Source organism: Callospermophilus lateralis, chromosome 15, assembly GCF_048772815.1.
Source record: "Callospermophilus lateralis isolate mCalLat2 chromosome 15, mCalLat2.hap1, whole genome shotgun sequence".
In the NCBI taxonomy this organism is placed as follows: domain Eukaryota; kingdom Metazoa; phylum Chordata; class Mammalia; order Rodentia; family Sciuridae; genus Callospermophilus; species Callospermophilus lateralis.
The window spans coordinates 66,705,518-66,727,102 of NC_135319.1; the positions used below are offsets into that span (position 1 = coordinate 66,705,518).

At 38.6% G+C, this 21,585-nt stretch overlaps 1 protein-coding gene across 2 annotated transcripts in view; it reads right to left on the bottom strand.

Moving 5' to 3' along the window:
• The window catches only part of Dnmbp (dynamin binding protein), a 96,305-nt gene that overhangs the window by 61,360 nt on the left and 13,360 nt on the right, over positions 1–21,585 (bottom strand). For both annotated transcript variants that reach the window (XM_076834520.1, XM_076834521.1), the window contains exons 2-3: positions 5,995–6,147; positions 3,410–3,532 (exon numbers count right to left, since the gene is read on the bottom strand). In XM_076834520.1, the coding sequence (XP_076690635.1) occupies positions 3,410–3,532; positions 5,995–6,139 (268 nt within the window). In that variant the 5' untranslated portion in view covers positions 6,140–6,147. The remainder of the gene's footprint in view (positions 1–3,409; positions 3,533–5,994; positions 6,148–21,585) is intronic.

A 21,585-nucleotide genomic window follows, 5' to 3' on the forward strand; every position in this document is an offset into this window, starting at 1 on the left:
GCCCCAGAGCACATCAAGTAACCTCAGAAAAATAGGTTAAGACTTGGGCTGGGGATGTGGCTTAAGTGGTAGGACGCTCGCCTGGCATGTGTGCGGCCCGGGTTCGATGCTCAGCACCACATACAAATAAAGATGTTGTGTCCGCCGAAAACTAAAAAATAAATATTAAAATTCTCTCTCTCTCTCTCAAAAAAAAAAATAGGTTAAGACTAATAAAAATAGCTAAAATTTATTGAGTGTTTACCTTTTGCCACATGCTTCACATGTAGAACCTCATTTAATTCTCACAATTACCCCAGGGTGGTTTTTATTTTCCCCATCTTTTATTTTTTAAATTTTTTTATAATATTAACTACAGACTTTTCTTTTTAATTATTTTTTAGTTATAGTTGAACACAATACCTTTATTTTATTTATTTTTATATGGTGCTAAGAATCGAACTAGGGCCTTGCATGTGCTAGGCAAGCACTCTACCACTGAGCCACAACTCCAGCCCATTTCCCCATCTTTTAGAAAAGGAAACTGAGGCTGAGAGACTTAGCTCAAGGTCATAGCTATTAAGTGGAAGAGTTGGATTTAAGGTAGAGCAGTCAGAATTCTTATTCTTAAGTTATATTACCTGCTATTGATATAGATAGATAGATAGATAGATAGATATAGATATATAGATATATATAATTTACATATGTGCATGTATAATTTTTTCTTTATTAATACTGATGATACTGCTTAAAGGTAAATAAATAACAACTGAAAGGCAGCATGGTGAATAGGAAATTAAAGTTAAAATAAGATCTTCAGATTTCATGAAACAAAACAGATCTCAAACATTATTCCACATACTCTTAAGGTTTCCCATCTCTTTCTGATAAATTTATCACTGAAACTTTGTGACCAGGGATAGAGAAAGAACCATAAGAGTAAGCATTAGCAGTATCAGAGGATAGGGATAAGGGAGTGTGTACTACTCATGAGCTGAAACACTGATCTAATGGGGGAAAAATTCAGTCTAAGAAGTAGAAGAGCCATTCCAAACACTAGATTTCAAAATCAGTAGACCTAGACTGGAATCTGATAAACTATATGTGGTTATAAAACAATGTTTTCATTTTATAGTGATTTTTACATCCAATTAGCAAAATTAATGCCTGTTGATATGACCTGTCATGTATTAGAAAACAAGAGGAACTAAAATTAGGTCAGTATTTCAAGTTAAACATCCCAGAAAAATACAAATGGTGTAGGTATACCTAACTTTCCAGTCCAAGAAAGTGTGTGCTTTCAGACTAGAGAACACATATAGGAGCTGGCTGGCAGCAGATACACAAAAAAATGAGATAAAACCACTGATAATTAGTTCACCGCTTTCTACCTCCTCCCACACACACCATGCCCCCTGCCCTGATCCTCTTTCTTTGGGCTCCATTTACATCATTAATCTTACTAGGATTAACTAGTCAATAGGTAGTTAAAATAAGATCTATAAATTTTGGAACCCTGCTTGACCTTGATACAGTCTTGATACAGGTGATTCAGGCTGAAAGTTGGCACAAGTATCTTCTAAGAATTTCTCAGATGGCCCTAGGATTCCTGAAATCTGCATTTTAATTTCAAATCCAGTTCATCTTTCCATAGTAGGTTTCAGCAGAAAATCCTTCTTTTTTATTTTTGTACCAAGACTTGACTATAATAAGATGTAATTATAAAGCAAACAAGCTAATTCCAGAAATGACATCCCTTAAATTCCTCATAATGTTGTAGATAGAAATACTGCATATTTCCATCCAGTATATTCTTCTATCCACTATGTACACCAGGAACCAGGGAAATATCCTACTATCTACATCCTGGGCACAGCTATGATAGAAGCCAGGGCACTTTCACCCTTTCTCCTCTCTAGGTCAGGGGCGGGTCTGATATGGACTCCAGACTATCACTGGGAGAGCTATCAGTAAGGACAAAGTCCCTGCTATAATCTGCTTCTATTCTGACAGAAATTATCCAAAGACTGTATACAGAGTTAAGTGCAAGAAACTCCCTGGTGGTGCACACCTCTAATCCCAGCTACTCAGGATGCCAAGATGGGAGGATTACAAATTCTAGGCCAGGCTGGGCAATTTGGCAAGACCCTGTCTCAAAATAAAATAAAAATACAATTTAAAAAGATTAGTAATGTAGCTTAATGGTAGAACACATGTCTAGCTTGTTCAAGGCCCTTGTTTCAACAAATCCCGAGTAACAAAACACCCCAAATTACAAGTTTCCTTCCTTCTCACTGACTGGGGGTTAGAGAAGTTTGTGAGGTTTCTCTCAGTGGGGTGGGGGTGAGGGATGGGGAGCATACCATTTAAGAAATTAAGTGTATCCCTTTAGTATCATACTCAAAAGAATAAGTAACAATATTAGTAACACAACTATGAAGCTCAAACTTTTTTGTTTGTTTGTTTGTTTGTTTGTTTTTTCAGCCCTGGGGATTGAACCCAGGGGCACTCTACCACTGATTTAGGTCCCTAACCATTTTTCTTTTTTATCTTTATACAGGGCCTTGCTAAATTGCTGAGGCTGCCCTCAAATTTACAATCATCCTACCTCAACCTCCCAAATTGCTGGGATTACAGGCGTGTGCCACTGTGCCTGGTGACATTCTGGCATTTTGATGACTGAGTCATCACAAAATTGGATGGATTGTAAGTCTTAATCTGTGAAACACTACTAGTTTCTGTGTTTATGCAGAAATGTACAGATTTAACTAAGTATTTTTGTTGAAATGGTTTACAGTCTATCTTTAAAAGTTTATAGTCTATTAGAATGCAAGAAGTAAAAAATACTTGAAATATCTTTGAGACATGACTAAGACTATCCATTTTAAATTGTTTCCCTTTAAACTGGTTCTGGTGAGAACTTTTGTTACATTAGCTACTGGTATAGGAGTAAAATGGAGTTGTTTGCATTTGTCTCTTAAATTACCACATCAAAACTACTATATTACTATTATGCATTAATAAGTAGTGATGTTGTTAGCAAAACCATAGCAGTATTTATGGGAAAAAAGATAAATATAAAGTGTGGCTACAGCATGGGGGGCAGTAGAAAGATAATACTGAGAATAAGGTGATATGAGTCCACCTCCTAAGGCCAAACTTCTCACCTGAAGCTAAAGCCTTTGAACCCAAGTACAGTTAAAATAATACCCACTTTGCTTACCTTGACAGTCTGCGCTGAGAATTAGATGAGAGTGCATTTGTGCAAAAATTATAAAATGCTACAAAGATATTATGTATTATTATTATTGCCTGTGCTACCTTGGTGTTTCTGAGGACTCTCCAGATGTTGGCCACTTAATAAAAATTCAAAGACCTATTTTATGAATGGGCAGACTCCACCAACCTCATCTTCGGATCAGCTTACCTCGATGGAGGGGAAGGCTATTGAATTCTTGGGATGTAAATTCACAGATGCAGACAAATAACCTCTCTCCCTCTTTTAGACTGGGGATGGTCACAATTTCCACAAAACTGCTGGGGAATTGTCCTGAAAATAAAATCAAACATACTGACTAGTGATACTCAATATTAAATATTATATTTTCTTTTAATATTGGAATTTCTTTTTCTATTTATGTATAAGGACAAAAACTTTTTCTGAGTCCCTTAATAGAACCTTAACTAAAAGCTCAGAGTACTAATAATTGGAGAATCTTTGTAGACTAAATACAGTACACAAAATCTGAGGCATGCAGGAGACAGAGAATACAATTCAGTAAGCGTTTACAATGCCACAAAGCACACTGCAAAAGAAAACATGAGCCAGGCAGTCTTGGTCTTCAAAGATCTGAAAAAATCTGGGTTAGACATAAATAATAACTCAATCCTAAAACCCTATGTCTCAATGTAAGTACACAAATTGCTAAAGAAGCTCAGAGAAGGCCGATAATGGGTCAGGAAGAACATGAAAGTTCTTAGGAAAAAGATCATATTTGTCTGAAGATAGTAGGATTTTAACAGGTGGTTGTAGAAGGACAGTACCTGCTATTTGGAAAGAAAAGAAAGGTTTATGGGTTTTACATTCTGAAGTCTGTGGAATCTGTCTACTTATCTTCAGACCTACCATCTTGGTCCAAGCTATCATTGCCTCCTACTTGAGTGACTGCAATAAACTTCAACTTGCCTTCCAACCTTAGGTTTTGCTCCTTCCTATCATTCTCCAATCTGCAGCAGGTAGCTTCCAAGAGACAAATCTGACTAGGCTTAAAGTGCTTTCCCAGTTTCCCACTTAATTCCTTGCCTGGCATACTCTGGTTCCATGATCAGCTCCTGCTCCTCTCTTCAGCCTCCCAGCCTGCTCTACCACTCATGCTTCATGCCTTACTGAACTTCTCTTGGTCCCTCCATGTTCACTCTCACCCCAAGGCCTATGAACAAGCAAGTCTCTCTGCTTTGCTAACTACCCAGCAGTTTTTGTCTCTGAAGAGAGGTCACTTTTACTAGGAGGTAATCTATCTCTCAAATGTGGGTTAATGTCCACAGTGTCCGCTTTCAGGACTATATCACATACTTAAACCTGACATAAATGTATGCGAGTCAAGGATTGGATTAACACAGGTGCATGTTGTGTTAATGAAAGAAATCCATGTTGAGGTTGAGAGATATATATGTTAATTTTATATATATAAAAGTAACCAGAAGTATGAAATGTGGGAGGCAGGTAGCAGCCAGGGCAGAGGGTGGCTTTAACTAATTGGGTTCAACTGCAAATCTAGGAAGGAGTGAACAGAATGAGTTAGGTTCCCTTGAAAAGAAAGAAAGAGTAAAAATTGTTAAAAGAAGACAGCCAGAAGAAACAAGTGGGAAGCACCTTATGTTCCATTGATCAGAGACAATCTGATTGTGAAAATAAATGATAAATAGTAAGGGTTCTGAAGAAAGGAATAATTGGTATTTTGATAAGAGAAATAAGTGCTGAATATGTGGTATTATGGCTGGTATTGTGGCTCAGTGGTAGAGTTCTCGCCTAGCATGCATGAGGCACTGGGTTCAATCCTCAGCATCACATAAATGTGAAATAAAGATATTGTGTCCACCTAAAACTATAAAATAAATATTAAAAAATAGTGCTGAATACAAAGGATAAAGAGCTGGGAAGAAGCCAGCCCACATTGATGCACACAAGCTGCAGAGCCTGATGAGGACCTGGACTGACATCCCATCACTTGTCATCTTTTGCTGATCCTCTGCATGGTCCTCACCACTCTCAAACTCTACAGTCACATCTTGACCCTGGTGAGAGCCACAAATTCTCCCTAGACCCTCTCCTCAGCCGGCCATCAGCTCCACCCCAGTTGAAGCCTGCCTTAGTTCCTGACCTGATCACCATGGTCTGAGTGAGTATGCATCTGCTGGACTTAAAGCCTTAAAGCTTGAGACTTTTGATCTGACACTTGAACTTTGCACATAGAGGGAATGTCTGTCATTAGCCTGTCATGCTTAAGTGTATTTGCAGTGCTTAGAATTAATTAATCTAGAATTGTTTGCTGTGAATTAATTAATCTAGAATTGTTTGCTGTGAATTAATCTAGAAGTGTTTGCTGTGAATTGATTATGTCTATTGCAGTGACTATCATTAAGGATTGTCATTTTCTTGATTAAGAACCTATAGAGTGAAATTGTATTGAGTGATTTGAGTGAATAAAGCATTGTCTAGGGGTAAAAAAAGAGAGAGAGAGAGAGAACTAGGAAGAAAGAAGAAAGACAGGGATGGAAAACCAGGCTGGGGCTGTTGGCATCTAAGCATTCAGCTCCTGAAGGAATTGGTAAGGAGAGATGGAAAGATGACAAGCTTTCTCCTCACAGGTAAGACCTCCGTGTGATTATAGAAGAAAACAGACAGGATTCTGAAGTTAGTGACTTAGGCCTCTCATTTAACCTCTATTTTTAACGTGGAAAGAAGGGAGTGGCTATCGTCCATTGTGCACAGGAGGAATTAAAGCCTCTTACCTGTAACATCCTCCTTCTTTCCTAGAAGCCAAAATTCATCCACCACTGCCAGCACCTCGATGACATCTCCCACAAAGAGGGGCAGCTCTTCTGATACGCTAGGGCAGAAGTCAAAGATGGCTCGAACTACCGAGCCAGTCTCCATGGTTCAAACTGGAAAGCCCAAACAAACAAAAGCATCAATATCTAAGACATAATATAAATCTATTTATTTAGAATGATAAAGCTTAAAATATAAGCATACTTAAAATGAAGCCAAAGTTATACAAAAGTTTGTAGTTTATGTTTTAAAAAATCAAAAGTACTTTTTCATTCTGTCTGCTTTTGTCTTTTTTTTTTTTTTTTTTTTTTTTAATCTTTTATTGTGAGACAGGGTCGAAGTTGCCCAGGCTGGCCATGAATTTGTGACCCTTTCCCTTTAGTCTCCCAAGTGAATGGGATTAGAGATGTGTGCCACTGTGGCTGGCTTCATTCATTTTTTTAAAATTTATTTTTTAGTTGTAGTTGGACACAATACATTTATTTATTTATTTTTATGTGGTGCTGAGGATCGAACCCAGGGCCTCGCATGTGCTAGGTGAGTGCTCTACCACTGAGCCACAAACCAAGCCCTCATTCATGTTTTTCAAAATAATAAATTCTTCACATATTTTCATTTAATTCTCAAAGTAAATCTGGAATTGGAAAAATTAAAAAGGCAACCTTTGCCTCTGAGTGATAGAAGAGATTCAAGTTGGCAGCACATGTAGGCTTTTCAGATGCCTGAAGAGAGCAGCCTGGAACTGATGTTTAAAAAGTACCACAAAATGCAGTACTTTTAAAATGGACTATAAAAACTACAATTTTTAGATACGGCATTTCATTTATTCCCCATTATCATCTTAAAGGTTAGGATACTGAGGTTGGTAGGTTAGAAAACTTAATTTGTCCAAGATCACAGAGCTCGCTGCAGCAGGGCCAGGGCCCATACTGAGGGCACCTGGCTCTTACTGACCAAGATTGCATCTGCAAAAATACAGAGTGCAACCCTCTGAAGAGCAGCAGGACCACACCTCCACGGGGTGAGATTTAAAACACACTGAAAAGTAAAAAAATCCATGAAAAGAAAGAGATAGGGGTGTGTGGATGCAGCCTCCAGACAATTGAGTACACTATACCAGATCATTTATGTTTCAGGTTCAGAGGTGCCTGTGGCCCAACAGGGGAGAGTCCCTGCACTGCCCTCCATCTGTGCTGTAAGCAGATGACGAGTCTGTTCCCATGACACGTGTAGCTGTGGTTCCAGGGTGTGCCTAAGCACTAAAAGACAGGACACAACCAGTGTGCTGTATCCACCTGTGAACAACCAGCCGTGCATCACTAGAGCCATGTCCTGCCTAGGCCTTCAACAGGAGCAGCTGAAGATCCCTGCTGACCAGTTCCCAGGCCTATTTCTTTATTCACCTCAAGTACTCATTTGGTGTTGGTGGAGATGAGGTCTCTAACTTTCATCTCCGTACAACTATAATCTGACAAAAAAGCTCTAAGAGTCTAGAGACAAAAAAATAACAGATGGTTGTAGTCTTATTAAGTTTATAATCTAAGAAAACATTCACATGGAAAAATGTAATAGGTATTTAATAAAGAGTTCAGTGTACCAATGCAGAGTTATCTATAAGATTTTAATGTGCCAGGCAACACAATTAAATATTATGTATTTAATTTGTACTGTTGAGTAAAAGTAGTTTATTTTTGTGTTACTGGGGTTATTCTTTTCTATGAGATGATTTGGGTCCATAGTGAAAAGCAGAAGTGGCTAGTAATATTTCCCACATCCTCTGTCCTTTCTTACCACAGATTTTTTCTCTTTTTATATTTGTTCTTTTTAGTTATACATAACTGTAGAATGTATTTTGACATATTATACATACATGGAGTACAAAATCCCATCCTTCTGGTTGCACATGATGTGGAACTACATTGGTCATGTATTCATATATGAATATAGGAAAGTAATTGATTCTACTATCTTTCCTATTCTCATTCCCCCTCCCTTCCCTTCATTCCCCTTTGTCTAATCCAAAGTACTTCTATTCTTCCCTACCCTCCCCACCTTATTGTGAGTTATCATGGGCATATCAGAGAAAAATTTGGTTTTGGGGTTTGGGGGACTGGTTTATTTTACTCAGCATGATAGTCTCTAGTTCCATCCATTTATCAGTAAATGCCATAATTTCATTTCTCTTTATGGCTGAGTAATATTCCATTGTTACCATATATTTCATTTCCTTTCTTTTTTTTTTCTTTTTTTTTTTTTGTGGGGCTGGGGATGGAACACAGGGTTTTGTGCATGCTAGGCAAGCGTTTTACCCCTGAGCTATATACCCAGATCCCAGATTTACTTTAAGTTTAAAAAAATCAAACTATAATTATATGCTGAGAACACAGCATAATGTAAGTGCAAAGCATAGGGTTCTACTGTCAAAGAGACCAAGACTCCAAACCCAGCTCCATTATTTATTAGCCATTTCACTCCAGACATGTCACTTAAACTCTCTAGGCTTCAACTTCCTTGTCCTGAGAAATGGAGAGAATAATACTTTTATAATAATCATTAAGAAGATGAGTATAGCTGGGTACAGTGGCATAGGACTGTAATCCCAGTGGCTCAGGAGGCCTAGGCAGGAGGATCACAAGTTCAAAGCCAGCCTTAACAACTTAATGAGGGCCTAAGCAAGTCAGCAAAACCCTGTCTCTAAATAAAATATAAAAATATAAAAAGGGCTGGGGATGTGGCTCAGAGGTTAAGTCCCCCTGGGATCAATCCCCAGTACCAAAAATAAAAATAAATTTGAAAAAAGAATGAGTATAATGATAAAATAATTATAACAGTGCCTAATGCTTACCAAGTATTGACTATATGCCATGCATCCTTCCCTCACTGAGTCCTCAAACCCTATCATATATTATTAGCCCCCATCTGACAGGTGAGGACATAGGCTCACAAGGTGATGTGATCTGTCCAACATCATATAACAAGTCAGAGGCAGAATGAGAACAAATCTGTTTCCAAAGCCTTCACTAGTCTGCTAATCATGTGACAGCATCTACAACAGGGCTGGTTACATTAGCAATTAACACAAAGCATTTCATTACCCAAAAGCTCAAGTCTGTGTCACTGATCACCAGAGAATATGCTGTTTCAAGTATATAAACATCATAGAACTTCCCATTTCAACATCTCCAAACTTGGTTAATTCTGACCATGTTTAAAAATAGACACATTAAATACCCCCTGACCTTTTCCATGGAAGAAACTGAACATGACTTTCTCTTTGGTTGATGGATGCAAGTTCCTTAAGGCCATACATTACTGTATTGCATTGTAATAATAATCCCAGTGCAGTAAAACTTTCTCTCTCCACCTCAGCCTATACCCTGCTCTCAATCTTCTCCATCAATATTTCCACCCACCTTTTTTTGCGGGGTGGGGAGGTTACCAGGAATTAAATTCAGGGACACTCAACCACTGAGTCACATCCCCAACCCTATTTTGTATTTTATTTAGAGACAGACTCTCATTGAGTTGCCTAGCACCTCGCTTTTGCTGAGGCTGGTTTTGAACTCATGATCCTCCTGCTTTAGCCTCCCAAGCCACTGGGATTACAGGTGTGCGCCATGCCCGGCTTCCACCCACTTTCTAGATTGCTATTTACTATCTGCTGGGAATGAAGGACCACACATACACTACAAAAATTATTTAAGGTTCCCAGACACATATGTTTAAATGACAAAATGACACTCTTCTGTGGTGGTAAAAGTCAGTACTAGAGTTTTTCAACAGTTATTTCTTATGTGCTCTGAGGTCCCTTGCTTATTTTCTGGCCATCTTCCAGAGGACTGAAGTGGCTAGATGTCAGATTTCCACAGAAGGGTGGTGTCTAAGTATTTTTTTTTTCTTTTTAGAAAACTAATTGTAATATTTGCAAATCTCTTAGTCATCTATATGTTTTTAAAACAACTCCTCAGGGTTGAGCCAAATAGGTATTATTTTCCTTCTTATTGTACATTCTTCTCAAATTCCATCTCACCGTCTAACTAAATATGTACCTCATTATCTAAAACATCAAGTAAAGAATTCATGAAAGTCCCAGAGATTACTTAGAGAGCTACCCCTCTTACACTTTAGTCCTTATGATCGGAAAGCATTAATGCTTCTCCCTAGAACCTTTCCCTCTACCAGAAAATGACTCAGAAGCAAAGAAGAATCTGGTTTAAAATACTTTTACTGACTGACCTACTCTGTTAGAATGAGTGCGTAATCACTGAGAAATATATACCCTAGAAGGGTACTGAAGTCACAAACTTGCTGAATTACATGATTCATGTGTGAGACCAGAAAGCAGGGCTTCACATGCCCTATTTTGCATATAATTTGGTGGATTTCATCTTGGTCTCCCCTGTCCTGCACATACCATTATTATTCATTCAGGGCCATTTGAGAAGCCTGAGCATCTATTTTGAAACTCAATCATTAATGGCTTCTATAAGCTGTCCCACCACTCCAGATAGAAGCAAAAAAGAATTGCAGAGGAAATCAGTACACAGATGAGCTTGACAGAAAACAGGAAATTACTGTCCAAATGGCATGACTTCAGGGACATCAGAAAAGTCTGCTATGGAAACAACCCCTTCTTCTTCCCTGGATGATGAATGCCTGCATTTCTACCTCTGGAGAGATGCTCTGTTTGAAATATGAATATCTTTGGAAAGATAATTCTCCAAACCCTTCTAGAATATAAACTCTGTGAGGAAAGTTCTCAAATGCTTCACTAAAACATAGAAATATACATGAAATATATGAATTCATACCAAACTCTCTAGTTCCACTTATCTAAAATTAAACAAACCATCTGTTTCTCACAAGTAGTTTCGCTTTCTAGCTTGCCTATGTATGACTCTGGCAGTGGTGTCATCTAAATATTCCAGCTCAAGCATTAAAATAAAGAACTTGTCCTTTATTCTCAGTAGCTGATGTACACTAATAACAACAGCTACCACTTGATCATCTGCATGTACCAGATGCTAAGCCAGGAGCCACAGCAAGATGGACAGACAGCAAGGCTCCAGTACCAGGGTGCCTGGGCTCAGATTCTACCACAACCGCTGAGCATTTACTTACAACCTCTTTAGCTCACAGGTAGCTAATCCAGAACCAGAATTCAGATTTGTTGACTCCCTGGTCCATGTTCTTTCTACTACAAACATTGTTTCTCTTAAATATCATTGCCTTTCCATCAAAATCTTCCAGACCTCCATTTTCCTGTTTCCCCAACATTTTATCATGAAAATTTTCAATCAGTGAGTTTGAAAGAATTTTATACCTACTGCCTAGATTCTACCAGTAACACCTGACTGCTGTTAACTTATCATATATCATCCATCCTTTTATCCATTTATTGATTCATATTTTTTTGATGTTTTTAAGGCATTCTTTTTTATGTATTTTAAAATAAACTACAGGCATTTCCCACTAAACTTTGGCATACATATCTTAACAAGAGCTCAATACTTGTTTAGTTTTTTTTTTTTTTAATTATTAAGTACCTTTTTCCTCTTTTCTTAGACAAAGTTACAATTCTTTTCTCCCGACTAAGATGTCAATGAACCTGTTTTCTCTCTCCTGAATGTTGATTTTAATATATTGCTCAGTTGCTTACGAGTTTACAAAGTCTTCCTATTTTTTAATAATTCATTAACATATTCAACAAATATTTGTCAAGCCAAATGGAGTCCATCAAAATTCCATGAAGGTTAACTCAATATTCTTTAAATGTTTATTCTCTGATCTTGGTGGCTGACAATAACATTTAGACTCTCCTCTAGTGCCCTAAGCAATTAAACTCCTACCTCAGAGATTCAACCCTGCTTAAGAAAAAATAAAGCCCTACAGATAACCTGAGCACAAATTACAGAAGGAGATAGTCTTACTCATCCAAGGGTAGGGTCAGGGGACAATTAGGTCTGCTGTGATTTTTTAGTGCCTCAAGGAGGTTTTAACATCTTCTATGGACTAATGCCTTTGGCCATTACCTCTTACTCCAGCTTTCCTCCCACGATGTGTCCAGGAACATTCAAGATGGTGTGTCATGGTGTAGTCCCTGCCTCCAAGAAGCTTAGCTTAGCCCTGCCATCTCCCAAAACTATTCTGAGGACCCTAATTTCTGTGCTCTAAAACACAAGAGCACTGTGATCATTATAAGCTTAAAGGAAAGCTATGGACAACGTTTCCCTCTTGGAGGGGCATTTAAAAATACTCCTGTATTAAAGACAGAGACAATCTAACTAAGAATCCTTTTTAATCCCATTCTCTAGACCTCCCTGACCACACCACACTTTTTTTCAGGTCATGCTTTAAATTTTTTTCAACCTCACTCCCCCATTCAACATGCTCAATATAAGTAGGTCCAATTTAAATGGTCTCTGCTCCCATTAAATACCCAGAACTCCATTTTTTGTTTGCACAGTTTCTTTTGCCCATGGTACGGAGGTCCCTCTCTTTGCACATACTTAAACACTTCCCACAGCCTCATTCCTTAGAATGATGCTACTCTCCTGCTCAAGTCTCCCTCCATCTTTCACATTTTAACTCCTATCGCCCTTACTCTTATATCATCTTATAGATTTGTGAGTCATCAGATTGGACTTCTAAAAGTTAAGCCCAAGAGAACAAATGCATTAATAGAGATATGGTAAGAAATAAAATAAAATTTTACAATATACATCACGTAGCTCAAGAATCCTTCAGCAGAAGGTTGAATACACAAAATATGGTATATATACACAATGGAATATTATTCTACCTTAAAAAGAAGGAAAATACTGACATATACTACCACATGGATGAACCTCGAGGATATTATGCTAATAAACCAGACACAAAAGGATAAATACTGTATGATTCCACTTCTGTGAAGTACACTGAGTTGTCAAATTCAGAGATGGAAAGTAGGAAGGTTCACACCTGTAAGCCCTGCTACTTGGGAAGCTGAGGCAGGGGAATCACAAGTTCAAGGCCAGTCTGGCCAACTTAGAGAGACCCTTTCTCAAAATAAAAAAATAAAAAGGTCTCGGGATGTGGCTCAATGGTAGAGCACTTGCCTAGCTCTACCTGGGTTCAATCCCCTGTACACAAAGGAAGTGATGGAGGGAAAGAAAGTAGAAGGGCAGTTGTCAGGGGCTTGGGAGGGGGAGTGGGGAGTTGTTATTTGGGTGTAACATTTCCAATTAAGAAAAAGAAAATGTTCTGGAGTAGGATGATGATAATGGTTACATATCAATGTAAATGTACTTAATGGCACAGAATTATACACTTAAAATGGTAAATTTTATGCTCTATACATTTACCACAATAAAATGTTTTTAAATGTAGGTCATAAAATGTGACAGAATGTGAAAGGTGCCCTGGGAACTTCAGCTATTTTTAATAAGCAACATATCTACAAGTCTGGACAGTTTGTTAAGAATTACCTGAGATCACAAACTATTAACTTTTACCCTGATAGATACTGATATCAACCAGCTTAATAAGTAATTTCTATGCAGACTTTGGGGTAAAGGTCTGAACTTGGAACAGTCTGTGGGTACTGAACATTTGCCCTTCTAGTTCCGCCGTCCTCTACCCTGCTCTGTGTCTAGGAGGCTGACCATAAGTATTACACCCAGTCCTCCCCTGGCCTCTGGCTTCCAGCTGGGATCAGTTCACGGGTGGTACCAAAGGAGACTGAAGGCAGAGGCATCTTGAGGTTGGGGCATTTCGCTCCCCTGGCTCTTTCTCTGCTGCGTTGTGAGTTGGCTGTCTCCTTTCAAAGACCTGGGCTACCATCAGAAAGCCCCATCCGAACAGCTCTCTCCAGTCAGGTACTGTCTTGTTCCATGGCCCTTCAGGGGGAGGGCAGCTCTCCTGCTAACCTTGGTACATGGCACAATCCTTTAGTATTTTCCCTACATCTGTTCATTCTGTTTTAAGATGGACCTCCTCAAAATTACCCAATTGGAATGTGTTTCTGCTTTCTGCAGGGCCCTGGAGTGATACACACCCAAAAGGATTCTTAGGATTTATGAGCACTATGCATGAGAAGAATGGAGATAGAGAGTATAGGAGACTATAAAATAGTTTCCTAAAGCTACCACTGTAAATCCAGGAAAGAGAGAGAGGTGCCAGAGATACACATTTTGAAGGCTTTAAAAACATTGAGAAAAATTAATGCCTGGGTCCCGACATCACCAACCAACCAACCAATCATCAATCAATCAAACAAACAAACAAACAAACAAACAAAAAACTCCAAAACCAAATTTAGCAGTATATTCAGCCAGTATATTCTTTCAAAAAGTACTGGTAACATCTTCTACGTTCTTCCAGAACGAAGTTTCTGCAGGGGTCTCCTTTACTGAAAGGCAGCAGACTGCTGATTCTTCTCCCTCTCTGTTCCTGCCCTGGCTGGTGCTGGCAAAGCACACCTGGACTCCTACTCCCTGGGAGGAGCTGGGAAGGAGGCTCCTCTTTGCAGGGACTCTGCAAGATAGGTTCCTTCAAAAGATATGCTTTCACGAGCATCTCAAAAATTTCTATGTCTTGGAACTTTGCTTTTTTCAAAAGTAAAACATGACCTTTGGGGAATTGAGAGTCCATTTTAACGATTTCAAGTCCCAGCAGTGAGATGGAATATTACATCTTAGAAGCAATTGCATGTTTCTCTTATATTGGACAACACAGGGCTAAAAGTATATATTTTTTTCTTTGTGAGAAAGGAAAAGAGGTGTTAAAAAATGAAGTCTAAAACTGCTTCAGGAAGGAAGGAAGGAAATGAAAGAAGCTAGGAAAACAGCACTTCCCCTGCTGCTTATGTCACTGGAGTTCATGTTGGACAGAAGGTCAGCAATCACTGCCAGGTGATTCCTCAGAGAACTGGCAGCACATGAACAGGAGGAGTACAGCCATCCTGACTGTGGTGACCTCTAGGGCGGAGGAGGACAGCTAGAGCCATCTGTGGGCTCCCTCAATAGATGTCCTCCCTCCTTCCCTGAAGTGTGCTCCAGTTCAACTAGCTGTGGAGTGTTGGAGAAAAGGAGAACTCTGCTCTGACTCAGATGGGATAATTAGAGAAAATAGGGTAGAGGAGTAAAGGAATCTGCTATCACACATTAACATTTGGCTTATCTCAAAGTTGTCCCAGTTTGAAAGCAACAACCTCAGCAGACTGAACAGGAGATAAGTCAGAGTTCCTGCCAACCATCAAAGGGTCCTTCAGTCCTTCTCAGGATTTGAACTAAACAACCTTCATCTAAAAACACCCAAGTATTTGTATAAAGTTTGTTTTGACAAAGACAGAATCAAAGCTTCAATACTGACCCCCCCCAAATAGCAGTTTTAACTAACTTAAGACTTCCACCTCACCCTAGGAGTTGATGTATGTTTTCCTACATTTCCTTTTTAAAGAAACTGTTTACGTATATCTATCTCAATTTTGTCTTTTCGACAAAATTGTGCTGATGGAGAAGATCTCATGACTAATACTTCAGGATCTATAATGCTGGTGGAAATTCACATTTAAAAACATTTTCAAATGGTTTAACCTAGGAGTTCCTTAAGTATTCTCTCAGACTTACATTTCTTAAATCATGCATATATCTCAATTATGGGTGGAAATTTAAAAATCACTGACTCATAGCTAAATAAATTGGACATGTCTGAGCTAAGTACCTTAGTACACATTAAAATAAATTGCTCCACTACATTGCATATGTAACAAATGTGCAGATAATCCATATGACAGTACAGATTAAGGCGAAACTATAAAGTGAAACTTTAGGGTGTGACTGCAGATAACAAGGAGTACCATGTACATGTAAAAACAGGCAGTTTTTGAGACAGTTTCCAGAAGATGCTAAGAAAATGTATTAACCCATCATTCCAAGCTGAGAGGACAAATGTTTCAGAGATGTGCAAGGCCAGCACGGTGTTTCTTTTCCTTATCTATTCAAGTACAAGCTAGCTTTTTGGCTACAGAAGACTTAAAAAGACACAAGGAATTTCTCTACCCTTCAGTCTATTTCAAAGTATAAAATATTATTGATATCTTGAAAGAAAGAATCAGGAGTTAAGAAAACTGAAGATTCTGAAGCGGGGCGGGGGGGGGGTACCTAGAAAACAAACCATCCACTTAGAGTTAAAACTATCAGAGACCATTCTCAGGAGAGATGATTCTGGGTCATTTTAAGGAGTACCAACATCTAAGCACCATGGTAATTGGGGACTTGCAGCTTTCTACAAACAATAAAACTGTCACTTGCTTTTTATAGAAACCAGGGTCACTAGTAGAAAGGGACATGTATATATGGAATCTCTGGTATTACTATTCCAGGTGAAATCAGAGAATATGCCAAGACACAACACACCCAGTGAATGGAGGTTGCTCAGATGTTGTAAACCTGGAAGATTTAATGTCCAACAGGCAGTCCTTCTCCCCGTCTCAGACAAAAAAAGATGCACACCTTTCTCACCAATTCAAGAAGGAACACAGGAACAACAGTGAATAAAGCTAATACTATTCTAGAAAAAATCTTGACCCCCCTTAATTTATTAAAGTTATGATTTTAAAATTTGGTTCTTTAACTGTCATTAATAATAACCAAACACAACACACCAGGATAAAACGACAATGATATAATATGTTAAAGGAAACTCTCCACAAAAGAAGGATCAAAGATTTCAAACCAAATTTAAGGAAGGAGAAAAGGAAAAATATAAAGCCCCATAAGAAAACTACAAGCTTGGATAGTATGTAGCATAACATTTGACAGAGAAGAAAGAAAACAAACTGTATGGGTTTGGAACAACACCCAGAGGTTAGGATATCTCTATACTATCAAATCCCAGAGTACAAACAACAGAGTGAACCTGAAACTGCAATATAAGAAAGAAAACAAGCCTATCAGTCCTGTGGTGTGTGGGAACTCAGGCCTCAACATCAACATATGAATGAGATCTCTGACAGGAGAGGAAGGAGAAAACCTGATGTAAAGAAAACAATACATCCATATATACACGTCCCTTTACAGTAGTGGCCCTGGTTTCTGCAAATAGTATATCTACTGGAAACCTGTGAATCTGGGGGTAACATTATGAATAGTAACAAAAATGGGGATGGGGTGCTGGGGATGTAGCTGAGCAGTAGAATGCCTCAGGTTCAATTCCCAGTACAGCAAATAAATACAATGTATGAACTACACAGCAATAAAATTCCATCTGTATCTCATCCCATTCTGTTATTGTCATATATGTTACTCTGAAATATTTTGCAGAGGTTTTAAAGTATCTCAGTAATTTTTCAAAACTCCTCCAATCAAAGGGAGGAGTCTAATTCCCCTCCTCTTGAGTGTAAGCTATCTTTAGTAATTCACTTCTACCTAATGTGGTAGTAAGGACAGTGTGTGATTTCCAAGACTGGGTTGTAAGGCACTCAGCCTCAAGAAAAGGCTCATGTGGTGAGGAACTTAGGCCTCCCGCCAACAACCACATGAACAAGAATATCTCAGAGTCCATTAAAGTCTTCAAATGAAGACAGCCCTGGCCAACATCTTCATGGCAACCTCATAAGACTGAGCCAGAGCCACCCAGCTGAACTACTCCTGAATTTCCAGCCCACAGAAAATAAACATTTATTTTAAGCCTATGAGTTTAGGAGTCATTTGTTATAGCACAGATGTCCAATTGCTTTAAATTCTTCATGTGCTAAATCCATCATTTGGGTCATAAACATGGTCGGCTATATCTTTTTCTCTACAGTCTAAATCTAATTTATTTTTTCTTTTTGTGGTGCCAGGAACTGAACCCAGGGACCCATCATGCCAGGCAAGTGCTCTACCACTGAGCTATATTCCTATCCCTTTTTGCTTTTAATTTGGAGACAGGGTCTTGCTAAATGGCCCAGGCTGGCCCCAGATTTGTGATCCTCCTTCCTCAGACTCCTTAGGCACTGGGATTATAGGCATGCACCATTTACCCAGTAAGATCACATTTTTCCTTATTTGTCATATTTTTACTTCTTGGTATTCTGATAATATTTATTGTGTGCTAAATATTGTGGATAATATGCTATATGCAGTCTGGATTACTTTGTCTTTCGTTAATGAGTGTTGAATTTTGGTTTGACAGGCAGTTAAATTACTGGAGGATCCCTTGATCCTCTTAAGCTGGGCTTTCTGCCATGAATGGTTGTTCTATTTTTATTTTGTCCTTAGTCTCAGTGGTCTGGCCTTTCTTTGAGGGTATTGTTCTAACTGCTAAAGTTGTCCTTTTGAGGTCTCAAATGAATACTGAATATTCCTCAAGGTCTCTCTACTCTGGTTAGACCAGAAATCCAACATTTTTGAGCACTGTGCACCCTCAGATACACTGTTCAACTTGTACCACACGAAGTCACTCTCTGTCAGGCCTCACAGAGGTCTGCCCTGTAAATTTCTGATCCAGTCCTTGAGAAAAGAAAAATCTGGTGTAAGACTCTGACCCAGACCCATTTGCTGTTCCCTGACCTCCAATTCTCTGTCCTACAAATCCCATTTGCAGCCCCAAACTCTGATCTCTGTCTCCTCAGCTATGAGTGACTATTGCTCTCATTTGAGCTTCACCTTCCAGTGCTGTAGATGAGAAAATGACTCCAGGCAAAGAGTCAAGGTGAATTGGGGGCTCACCTGGTGTTTCCTTTCTCTCCAGGATCACAGACGTGTGCTGCCAGGTGTTCAATGACTGAAAACAGTGTCCTCAGTCCCACCCCACCCCGCAGGCTATAGCTCTTTACCCTGGAAGTATAGGTCTCAGACCATTACTCTATTAGATAATAAACACAGTGTGCAATGGCATTTTTTTTTGGTTTACAAGTGTTTCATATTAAAGTTTCCTGGTTAGATTAGAATGTCTTTTTGTTTGTTTTTAACTATGAAATCCTTTTGTATACGTGAATGACAAGCTTTTCCCTAAGATTAGAGGCCACCATCAGAGTGTAAAGACAGAATTCCACTCAGTGGCTTGGGAGGCTAAGATGGAGGATCAGGAGTTCAAACCAGCCTTAGCACCGGTGGCGAGGTGCTAAGCAACTCAGTGAGACTCTTGTCTTTAAAAAAAAAATACAAAATAGGGCTGGGGATGTGGCTCAGTGGTAGAGTGCTCCTGAGTTCAATCCCTAGTACCAAAAAAAAAAAAAAAAAAAGACAGTTCCTTCTCCAGCTTTCTAGCATTCTGTAGAATCAACAGATTTTTTTTTTTTTATACCATTGGGTCCAGAAAAGGAAGAAGGGCACTAAAGATGCCTAAACTAAGTTTCCCAGTAGTCAGGTGAAGGGGAGTTTAGAATAGGTAAAATATGATTTAGATAAATTAAAAAATGTCTTTATATGATAGTGTTGGGAATTCAAATTTATACTAGCAACACAGAACTAAAACAAGTTCAAGATCAGGGAATCACTAGAGCATTGGAATTCACAATTTATCCTCATTCCTCTAACATTACTCTGACATACTCTAAGAAATTTTAGCCATTCCTGTGCCCATGCCCATTCACCTCTGTATTCACACCCTGCTTGGCTATTCGTGTTCATAATATACTCTAGTAGGCTGAATTGTTATTTCAAGGTGTAAGTTCCTTGCTTAGCACCTGGCCATCTTAATTGACAGCCATCATTTTAAGAAAAATTCCGCTTTCCGCCCAAGGGCCTTTCTGGGAAGGTCTCACCACTCCCTCATACCAACCCCACCCTAACTGCAGCATTAGGCACACATATAAATCTCATCATGGGGGTGAACGATTATCTTTTATATTCCACTCAAATTTGACCTCCTCTATTTAGCTCTAGGACAAGTCCCATCTCCTGTGTGCTCTACAGGGCGGGGTTCTTCTTGTTGTATTCACTGGTGTCCATCAAGGACCCAAGCACTACCTGATACATAGCAGGCCTTCTAGGATACTTGAACATACTGAACTACTTCAACTCGCACATTGAAATACATTCACATTCTGGAGGAACTTTGGACTGGGCAAAGGGGAAGAGGGGAGAAGGAAAGGGGGTAGGTAAGAGGGTGGAATGAGATGGACATCATTACCCTAGGTATGTGAATGATTGCACAAATGGTGTAACTCTATATCATGTACAGAGAAATGAGAAGTTGTGCTCCATTTGTGTATAATGAAACAAAATGCATTCTGCTGTCATGTATAACTAACTAGAAAAATTTTAAAAATAAATAAAATACATTCACATTCCCCATGAGCATGCTACTCTTCCCCACAGCTCTATACAGGGCCTCACAGGCCTTGCTTCCAGGTTGGGAAGGCTGGGCTTTGGTTTTTTTAGGCAATTGGAAACACCTAAAGATTTCTGATTAGGCAAGTATAATGGTGGAATTAGAATTGGTTGAAAGTATCTGAACACCCTAAATTAAAAAAAAAAAAAAAAGAAAAAGAAAAATGTGTGTTTGTGTTTGTGTGTGTGTAAATTTTTTCAAAGATAAAGAATAATCATTCTGATTGTTTTTCTTTGTATCTTTTTTAAAAAACAGATTGACACATAATTCACTTGCCATATAATTCACTCATTTAGAGAGTACAAATGGGTTTTTACCATATTGACAGATGAGTGACCATTATCACCATGGGTTTTAGGACTTTCAACACCTCATAAATAAATATCATATCCATTAACTGTCACTTCCCACTTCCCCAACAGCCCCTCTCCCCTTTTGCCCCATATTAACACTAATTTACTCTCCCTGTATGTAGATTTGGCTATTCTGGGCATGTCACCTAAATGGAATCCTGCAACATGTGGTGTTTCTAGTGATTGGCTACGTTTTCTTAGCACAATATTTTCAAGGTGTTCAGATCATTTTCAGGCAGAAATATGATCAGCTCAAAACATATGTAATAATTCAGAGTCAGACTGCCTGGATTTATACCCTAGCTCCCTCCCTTATTAGAGCTACAGAATTTGGAACAAGTTATTTAACTTCCCTCCATCTTGATTTTCTCATCTGTAAAATGGGTTTAATAATAGAACAATATTATAAGAAATTTACTTATTTTATAATAGAAATTTAAATAGCTTCCCAAATCTTCCCACTACCCCCACCAGCACACCCTGAAATTTTCCTGTACTTCAAGTTTTAGTAAATATTCTATACTTGTACTTTTCATCTATCAAATGGAAATGCATGGTAGGTAATATAGTGTCTGATTAAGTGAACCTTCACTGAATAGGGCTACATAAAAGAGCAAATTTAAAAATAGAAATCATATTCACTACCAAATGTATTAAGTAATAACTATATACATATCAGTTAAGAGCTCAGACTCTAAGGTCAGAATGAATTTCAATTTCTAGTTTTGCAATTTGTCAAGCTGTGACCTTAGGCAAGTTACTTGGAAACCTCTCTAAAGCTTAGTCTCCGCCTCTGTAAACTGAAGATAATAATAGTAATTTACTTCATAGGGTGTGATAAGGATTAAGTTTGATAATGTTGGTAAAACATTTCATACAATTCCTGACAAATAGTAA